Source organism: Colias croceus, chromosome 10 (genome assembly GCF_905220415.1).
Source record: "Colias croceus chromosome 10, ilColCroc2.1".
NCBI lineage: Eukaryota > Metazoa > Arthropoda > Insecta > Lepidoptera > Pieridae > Colias > Colias croceus.
In genome coordinates this window covers 3,125,698-3,135,978 of record NC_059546.1, presented here as the reverse complement: position 1 = coordinate 3,135,978, position 10,281 = coordinate 3,125,698, and the positions used below count along the sequence as shown (strand labels likewise).

Genomic DNA, 10,281 nt, shown 5'->3' with positions numbered 1-10,281 from the left:
TAAAAAAATAAAAATTATATATACGGTCGAATTGAGAACCTTCAACCTCCTCCTTTTTTTGAAGTCGGATATAGAATAATAATTATAAATAAAAATGTAAGCACCCTTTAATTGCATATCATTTATTTTGCATTATTTTATTTTTTATGAAACTGGGGTAAATAAATATGCCTTCATTGCAAATAAATAAAAAAATACGTTTCAATTTCTATTCAACTTGTTCCAACATTAATCCTGCAAGCTCAATCAGTTTAAAATTGATCGCAAAAAGTGGTAAATAAAAAAGGGGTTTGTGTTCTTAGATTCCTTTATGATCTTATAATTAAATAACAATAATCTGAAAAACTTATTCGAATGGTGATAAAAAATTACCATTTAATAATATTTTAAATTGTTAAAAAAAAAAAAATACGAAACATTTACATAATTATTGAGACCAATTCTGAGGGTGCTTCAACAAAAGAATTTTTGGACGGTAAAACATGGTAACACATAATATGCCAGAATAATTATGTTATAAAAAATACATGTTCAATGTTTATTGCTCCAGATTCCACAGCGCCAAAAACTTAAGCTACGTTATAATATTATGTACAAAATAATATTTACATAAGTGAATTAAACAAAAAGAGAAATAAACACCACGCCACTAAAATATAAACTAATAATGATACTCTGCGCGAAAAATAATTTAGTGTGTATGTGAATTATTATAAAGACTATATAGACATTGTAGTGCATTAACCCTTTTATAATAAAAATATACTAAATTGCGCGCATAAACTTATGTAAAGAGGATGAAAAATTAAAGAAAATTCTTATTCGGTGAATTTAGCGCAAAAACTTAACTACAATATAATTAACGTGTAATATAGGTTTTTACGAAAGTATTAAACAAAAAATCACAATTTCAAATCTACCGTTAACACTGCAGAGTGCAGTTACAATTACAATATAATATACTCAAAAATTTAATTAATTAATTAATGTAAAATTATAAGCCGTGTGCAAGAAACCGTAAATGAATGCTTATTACAAAATTTTCAAACATGGTATTAAAATGAAAAACACTTTATATGCATATTTCAAATCTCTCTCTAGAATAGCAACACTGTTTCGAAGGTACAATTTAATATCACTGTATTTTCATAAATTTGGATTTTCTATGAAAACGACTGTCACTCAAAACTTTCTATTCCGCTAATTCATTGACACTATGGTTGAATATTGGATGATTTCGGTGAATCAGTTGTTGGGTATTTGTTGTGGCGGTCGTCGGTCGAAGTGGAATGTATCGGACAAGTAGAGGCCGAAGATGGCAACACTATAGAAGACTGTCAGCCCGAACAGAGCTACGCTCGCGCTTGCGGTAAACATGTTTGAATATTCACATCTGTAAAAACAAGAAACTAGTGAACACATGAATTCTTGCAATTGCAATTATTTAAATGTCACTTTTTTTATTTAAAAGACGAAATATTTAAAAGAAAAAAAATTCAATACATTTAATATTTTTTTTCACTGGCAACCCTCACTTTACCCACTCAATCAATATATAATATATATTGCAAACACATAATATTTTTTGCCATCGTTCGATAAATTTGAATTGAATAACATAATATTAACAATGAAGCATTAACATATTCATGTATCAATACAATTCGAATTTGTATTTCTAAAAGTCCAATACCTGAAGAACCACACAACGGTGAGGGCAACACTAACGAGCGTCATCAGTATATTCTCCAAGTCCCATGTCCGTTCTGCGGCTGGGGCTTCGGTTATCAGCTCGTGGGTCGCCGCAGCTGGTTCCGCTTGCCGTTGTTGCTGTTAAAAAATGTTATATGTATTTATAGAAATAAATACATTAAACCTTTGCTAAAGTACAATTTGGGGGTCTTCAAGCGGAAGGAAGCGGTGGAAGCGCGTACCATCTTAGACCACATCTTAGCTTTCCATAACACACACACACACTCCCACACACGCTCACACATATACACACACAAACATTAAAGTGCTTGCCACTTACCTTTATTTGTTATTTTTTAAATTTTCTTTTGTATAACGTAGGTATACTGTTTCGAAATTAATGGGAGAAGCCACTGGCTCCTGAGACACAGTATTTAACTAATTCAGGAGCCTATGGATTCATATATAAGCTGTACCTAGAGATTGTGGTCAAGCGCATCCCTATCTACAATAAATAAAAAGGTAGAGCAGTGTAGTGTGTGCGCTCACCTGCGCGCGCTTGGGGTGCACGAGGCAGTGCACGACGGCGCGGTGGTGCAGCCCGCACGCGCGCAGCGTCGCCGCCTCGTCCACGAGCACGCGCCCGTTGAAGATCAGACGCACGCGGCTCTCGGAGGACAGCTCGGCCGCGAAGTGGCGCCTGCGCACAGACACATAGACACTCACAATCCTTAGAAACTTCATTTGAATGTGCTGAATTTTTTTTTATCTAAGTCAATAAAATAATAAAAAAATATGCCATTACGTCAAATCGACTTTAGATTCATTGATGGCAATTACAACTTGTACAAGTCCAGTTTGTTTTACGAAAGCTGACTGAGCTATTTTACATTGGAGCTATTTTTTTTCTTTATTGGGCATTTAGAAATACGTATATACAGTGGTGGACGTTTAATTAGAAACTCGTAACACGATGAAGTAGTCATCAAATTCATTTAACATTTATGTATTAACGTATTAGAGATTAATAAGTATTATTTCATATGTAATAGAACACCCGTTTATCTAGTTTTATAAGAAATTGCTTAATTTTAATCAAACGTTAGCTTAAATTAATAAAATTAAACAACTTTAAGTGAAGTCTGATTTCCGAGTATTTTCAGTCTGGACAACAAATTAGAAACAGCATGGTTCGAGTGTTCCAAAGTCAAAACCTGTTGAAATGCCGCCAATATTTTTTTCTTCTACAAATATTTGCACGGTTTTTAAACATTCCATCTAAAAGTTTCTGAAAATTAATTTGCTTTGCAGTATAAATGGGTAAAAGTAAGATTTGTGACCCATCAACAAGAAAAATAATTTTAAGTTTACATTTTGACAAAAACTGGAGTTACAGGAAAATTGCAAATCATTTAGAGTGTTCGATAAAAAGATATTCAATGCTATAGTTTATTTAAAAGAGCATGGTACTTCCTATCAAGTGCCTAGAAAAGCTCGACCATGAAAAACTACTGCACGCGAGGATAGGCAAATGATTCTTTTGGCAAAGATGGATCCTGGAACATGTACAGGATTAGAAATTACTTAATTCACCCATAAAATTCTACAGTGCATTGGATATATTAAAATTAATACAGTTGGTCTTGTTGTTCTGAAGAGAAAATAAAAAGGAATTAACAACTTACCATTTAAAATCCTTCAATAGCTCATCAAGACTCCCTTCCACTTCTTTCAAAGTGTCGTTCAGGTATTTTAACTTGATCAAAATCTTATTTGAATGTTTTGTTTCCGCTGCTTCACTAGTAGAACTACTTGGGCCTTCATTTGTAGTAACTTCGGCTGTGTTTTGTGAACTTTCCTCTTTCTTCATACTACTTGTGGAAGTTTCCGTTGTATTTCTCTCTAGATGATATAACTTATTGTTAACTAATATTGAATACTGTATCAAAATATAGTGCTCACTTTCAATGTATCAAAAAAATAGAATATTGTTTATTCAGCACTCGCTCTGAATGTTCTAATAAAATAATAACTTTACGGAATGCAAGTTCTTACATAGATAAAAGTCAATATCAACATGACCTTAATTAAAAATAGATACAAATATATTATTGTACAGTCATCAGCAAAACTTCTTTGGAATTTTATTAAAGTAAACAATCCTATCCTACTTATTATTATAAATGCGAAAGTTTGTGAGGATGTGTGTGTGTGGGTTTTTTACTCTTTCACGGAAATACCGCAGAACCGATTACAATGAAATTAAGCACACATATAGAAGATAACTTGGATTAACACATAGGATAGGTTTTATCCCGGAAATCCCACGAGAATGGGAACTATGCGGTTTTTATTTGAAAACGCAGGGAAAGCCGCAGGCGGAAATCTAGTATTCTAATAAACTACAAATCTTGTTACATATCAATGCTGTAAGCATCTTATGTTTAATCATATAATACACTCACCGGCACGGAATCTTGGCCACTTACAAATTTGCCGATAAAAAATGTTTGAAGTGCTTTTCACGATTTTTTTGTATACAGATATGTTAACATATTATTTCTTTAATTTTATGTCAAGAAATCATTAAGTTTGAGAATAATCTTTTACCACTTTTTAAGAGTTAGTCGAAATTTGTGATTTGTGCGGTTAAGCCGAAGTTACGAATTGTTCGTTTTAAACTTTTTTCGATATCGGTTATGCCGTTTTAAGATATTGTTATTGTTGTGCTGTAGTCAATGATCATAACAAACAATAGAATATGCCGTTAACATCTCAACAGCCTGCACAGGCCATCACAATATTAGACCAAAGACTGCCACAACATAAAGTACCTAATGTACAGTAAGTACGACGTTCAGCTATGCACTATGCATGAAAAAGATAGCAGGAGACTGGCAGCTACACGTGCAGACCAGGAAGTGGAAGCGTGAGGTGCACATCAGCTCGAGAAGACCGGTTTATTGGTCAAGAGATACTCAGAAATGGCTTTCTGAAAGTTTTTGAGATACGCCACCGGCTCCAAAACACCAGGACAATAAATTTGGGTGAGCAATCAGTGAGGAGACTAATGAAGGAAGTTAATTTGAATTTTTGCAGACCAGCACGCCGTACAGAACTCCTCAGACATCACAGAGAAGCACGTCTTCGTTTTGCGCGAGAACATGAAAACTGGACCCACAGCCAGTGCGCTCGTGTGGTGTTCACAGATGAGTGACGAGGCACTTTACGAGCTTCTGATAGCCAAGAGTCAGTATAGCGGAGACGATAAGAGAGGTTTTCATCCATCACCACAACTCAAACGGCGATTTTCCATGGAGGGTCAATAATGGTATAGGGAGGTATAAGTTTGGATGCTCGTGTGGTGTTATTTATCGTAAGTAATGACTTAAATTTGATCAGGTACGTCGAGGAAATTCTCCAAAAACATGTTCAGCCCTATAACAGGTTTATCAGTGAAGAAAGATTGCTACTAATACACTTTAACGCACGTCCGCATGTCGTACGAAGCGTATAAGAGTACCTTCAAGAGGTTATTATTGAAAAATTGGAGTGGCCAGCTCGTAGCTCGGATCTTAATCCAATAGAACACATCTGGAACATGCTTAAAAGAAACATAAAGTTCGATTTCAACCCACCACCAATGTAAGATGAGCTTAGAAATACAGCTAGGGCCGTTTGGTACACTATAGCTCAAGTGGACATCAAAAATGTATTCTAGAGTATGCCAGAAAGGATGTAAGCAGTGTTTCAGGCAAGAGAAGGAAACACCCAGTAATAAAAGATTGAATTTTTTTTATGGAAACGCTTTTTTCTAATTTTTGTGATTTTTTTAAAGAAATCATTTAAAATTCGCAGGAAAAGCGTAAATTCTTGTTTAATTCATATCTACGCTGTAGAACTTCTTATAAACTTCCAATTATTACTAAAAGTTTGTAAACATATTACATTAACTAGTGTTGATTAAATTTTTATTGATTTTGTAGTGGAAAAGAAATAGTGTAATTTTTCGCAGAAATTTGAAGTGGCCAAGATTCCGTGCCGGTGAGTGTATTATGTACACCAATAATAAGTAAAAATTCATAAATGTATATAATTTTCTCATAACTCCAACGTAATTGATAATAATGCAAAAAAAAACGCAATTAAAAAGAAAATTATTGACTGACAATATTACCATTGTGAACGGTCATATCAGCTTCCATAGCACTAACAATGCTGTCCATTTCTCTGATTTGAGCCTCACTGGCCGGCTCCATCTCCTCTTGGCTCTCCGTCTCTACTGACGAGGTTTCTGTTGACGTCTGTGAGGTAGTTGGCGCTAAAATGAAGTTTTTTTTAAATAAATTAAAAAAAAAAATATTTATGTGTTACTTTACAGAATAAGTACTTTTATAATGAATAGGTAATAAAAACAAATTTTTTATCGCTTAAGTCACTTTTGCCATAATTTATAATTATATTGTAGCTATTTTTATTTACTTCACTTCAACACTTTATAAATATTCCACCAAACCTAATTCAAAGCTTAAATTTAGCTTAAGGTTGGTTGCAGAGCTTGACCGACCGTCAGTGCGTACGTCAGTCGCGCTTGTCATATGTATGGAAATTCATAAAACCTTTCATAGCTAGACCGACCATACGCACGTGTATTGTCATGCGCATTAGTGTCATAGTCATACAATAGTTGATGCGTATCGTCAGGACCGACGGTACGCACTGACGGTCGGTCAAGCTCTGCAACCAGCCTAAAGACACATATACATTTTTTACAATCAAGTCATACCATCTATCAGTCTATAGAAATGAAGGCGATTATTGTCCAACATGGCCATGTCTGCGTCCACAATGCTATCCATCTCTTGTATAGGAATCACTCTATTCCCACTACTGTTATTTGATGTTGAACTGCTTGCTAAAAATACAGGAAACTTGGTCAAATTAATGAAATTAAATTTGAAATCCCAGTTTTAGTTATGGCTATTAACAAATCCACTGATTTTTAAAAATTAATCATAAAAAGAAACTATATTTTTTTAATAATCTTTTACCTATTGGTTCGGGAGCAGGTGCTGGCGGAGTGTTATTAACTGGTGGACTAGGACTTGGCATAATTGATCCTGAAATGAAAAATATTATTTTGACACTCTAAGTAGATATTTATGATACTAATGATAAAGGTTGATTAGAATAACAAGCAATATCAGTTAAAAAGCAGTCAGCGGAAGTTTATAAAGAACTTACTTGTTCTTATACTGACTGTAACCGGATGGGTGGGACGAGATCTCATAAGCAAAACTGTTCTATATCTGTCTGGTCTAGAATTTGTCGACCACCAGGCTAATGACGCAACGACTATCACTAACACAGTTATCATAAACTGTATAACTTCATCACCAACACCCTCTATCAAAGTCATTGTGATCTAAAATTAAGAAATTGTTTCTCATATTATTTAGCAAATGTTGTTTAAACATACAAAAACAAATTTGGGAAATACAATTATTGTTATAACTAGTCAAAGAAGGTCACAATGGAATGCATTTCTTGCATGGAGAAGCATAAATTAGAAAGATTAATGGAAAAACACCCAATAGTAATGATGAATTTATCATTGTTATGTTATATACTAGGTCCATAAAATATTGAGCCCAAAATAAATGCTTCTTACAAAAATCAAAAATGTAAGATTCCATCATATATTTTTTTGTAATTTTTGTATATTAACATGAGTCAAGGTCATGTACAAGGCGACAATCAAATGGATATTTCTTACCTCACTTTTACAGTCTCTGATACTGTTCAATAATAACAAAATCAAATGAGATGCCAGATAAAGTAGATAAACATTATGATGCCAGCAGAAAATACGAAATATGTTGATTTCAAACTTCAAAATAAATACCCTAGTGTTTATACTTTACACAACTAGGTACGTCAAAACTCAAAGCTTTATTTCTGTATCACTTCCAATGCCGTTTTAAAGATGGTTTTTAATAAGTATGTATGATGATATCACATCCAATATAATGTAAAATCCTATGATATTAGTGTAGTGAAATTTCTCTCTATTCAACTATAATTCGCAGAGAAATCAGAAAACTAGTATTGAGTAGGTAGGTAGGTATTCAGATAAAATGTCAAATACCATCCATCAAATGTCAAATGATGTCAACGTCTGACTGAGGTCATTATGAACCTTGACAATAGTTATATCTTCTTGCCATAACGGAAAAAAAATTGAACATTTTGAAATTTTGAAGCATTGCTACGTATGGCTAGAAAAAAACCTTTGCCTAATGCCTTATCAAAAAAAAGGGCGTGTGTGCAGAATGGTGCCGAGCACACGTGTCAGAAGCGAAACTTCTTTGGCAAGATTCATAGAAACCAAAATCGTCGCCTTACTCAATGACGTGACGGTGTTGCTATGACGCGACAGAAGTTTCATTTCAAAAAAAAAAATACGTAAAGTTGGGACTCTTATGCCTCCTCCACATTACTCGCGAAGTTGAACGAGGTTAGACGAATAGAATAATGTAGAGAGGCACTTCGGCTTACTTCGTCCAACTTTACCTCGCCACGGCCGACTTCCGTTTGTTGTCGGTTTTGCGCCCGAGTCAAAGGGCACGAAGTAACCTGAAGTTCGTTCTGAATATGAACGTATGGGCTCCTCGCGAAGTTGAACGAGTGTGTAGTGTAGCACCGCGGACTTCAGTCAACTTCGGCCGAGTACTTCGCCGAGGAACTTCGCGAGTAGTGTGGAGGAGGCATTAGAGTATTTATACTATAAATAGAGTGCGAACAACCAAGTGGGAACAGTAGGCACAGGTGGGAACAACACGACACTCCCGCCGCGAGCGCTCGCAGTCGTGGTTGAGTGCTCACGAAGTGCGTTGCTCTGGATTTTTTTCATATTTACGAATAAACGTGGTGAAATGTGCAGTTCTATCTTGCAAAAACGATACTAGAAAATACACAAAATTGAAATCCACTATCACATTTCATCAGTAAGTCGATTGTTATACATAATTTGATGAAAATAAATCTAGCATCGCGGGGGTGAAGAGTAGGTGGGAGGCGGACACGCGCAGGCTCGCTCGCGCGCCTCACTGCCGCCACGTGATCGTAGTGATGTAACCTGACCAACGCTGTACTCGATATAAAGTTTACTAGAAGAACTATATTTTAACAAATTATTTATTTAACTTTAAAATTAAAACTCTTTTAAAAATGTATTATAAATAAATTTGTGGTGTGTTTTGTATGATACACTTTCTAAATTATGAATGCGAATGTATTATAGTGTAAATGTAAAGTATGTAATGTTATGATATATTTTCTGAACCGCTAAATTGATTTTGAAGATTTTGATAGTAGAATGGATAAAATTAAATAAAAAAATTATTAATATTATTTATTATATTATCATTTTAAATTATTAATTATTCCTTAATATTTTTTACCATTTTTAAAACATTATTATTATTGTTTGATTTATTATTAAATAAATAGCACTAAACCCGATCTTTTATTTTATTAACTTTATTATTTATAAAGTACTCACGTTTTTCTGATATTCAAATCAAACATATTTTTTTAAAGTTCTTATAATTAATACAAGAAAATTTCTTATATAATATTTAATATTCAAATGGAATAAACAAACTTTATTCAGTTGGTTAAGAAATTTAAAATTACATATTTATACTTTATTCATATATTTTACCTTTAATAACTTATTGAACATAAAATTTACTTATGATACATATTTATTTACATAACTTATCGATAGTTCAACACGCAATTGATATCTACCCATCCCTATTTGTCACACACACATCTATATAGTATCTATAGCTCATCTGCCTACGATGCGCACTATGCAATTTGTGCAATACACTCGCTCTATACTATTGTTGTTGGGACTCAAGACGGTATCACATATCCTTAGCGCATATATATCGCATATTATTATTATAATCATATCGCTTATCCCAGTCTAATTTGATATTATAAATTTAAATACACAACAGACTCTTGGGATGGCAAACAATATACTTTATTCAATTAAGCAAAAGGTATAGCACTTTTTATTATTTTGATTGTATTTTTAATGAACATAGAACTATATTGTAGATGTGCTTTTGCTTTTATAGGGTTTATTTTTTTAATGTTTTCATTAAATTACAATTTCTTTCTACAATTTTAATCTAGTTCAAGTCCCATTCTTAATTCATCCTAGTACTAGTACTACAAATATGTACTTAATTCAAATGCATTAAAATATAGTGCGCTCTGCGTGATTCAACTAAGTATGGGAAAGTCAAGGCAAGGAGCCTGGAGCTTGTTAGTACAGGCCGATTAAGAAGAGCTGGAACGTCAACTCATTTACACATTGCAAATGTGTAGTATCTGTGAAGATGTGCGTGGCGTGACGTCATACTACATACGCATCATGAAAAGTCTGATTAGAATATTTTTTTACTTTATCTAGGTTAAATTATGTAATCATTTTAATAAGTTTTGTTTTGTAAACTGTAAACGGTAATGTAAACAGCGTACCTAAGTTAAAATTTTTATATATAGCTG

At 33.6% G+C, this 10,281-nt stretch overlaps 1 protein-coding gene across 1 annotated transcript; it reads right to left on the bottom strand.

Moving 5' to 3' along the window:
- Nucleotides 1-289: 289 nt before the first annotated feature.
- LOC123694748 (transmembrane and ubiquitin-like domain-containing protein 1) lies at nt 290-7,825 on the bottom strand. The gene is made up of 9 exons (XM_045640302.1): nt 7,469-7,825; nt 6,937-7,117; nt 6,744-6,812; nt 6,479-6,607; nt 5,870-6,013; nt 3,378-3,594; nt 2,242-2,392; nt 1,694-1,830; nt 290-1,393 (listed from the first exon to the last, which is right to left on the bottom strand). The coding sequence occupies exons 2-9, from the start codon at nt 7,109-7,111 to the stop codon at nt 1,246-1,248; spliced, it is 1,170 nt and encodes a 389-aa protein (XP_045496258.1). The 5' UTR covers nt 7,112-7,117; nt 7,469-7,825; the 3' UTR covers nt 290-1,245.
- Between the last annotated feature and the right edge of the window lie 2,456 nt (nt 7,826-10,281).

Bases quoted from the DNA above. Each gene is read 5' to 3' on its own strand.
- LOC123694748 (XM_045640302.1), bottom strand. From the start codon at position 7,111: ATGACTTTGATAGAGGGTGTTGGTGATGAAGTTATACAGTTTATGATA. The intron at 6,813-6,936 runs GTAAGTTCTTTA...TTTTCATTTCAG, and splicing joins TACAGTCAGTATAAGAACAA to GATCAATTATGCCAAGTCCT. The intron at 6,608-6,743 runs GTAAAAGATTAT...CTGTATTTTTAG, and splicing joins ACCTGCTCCCGAACCAATAG to CAAGCAGTTCAACATCAAAT.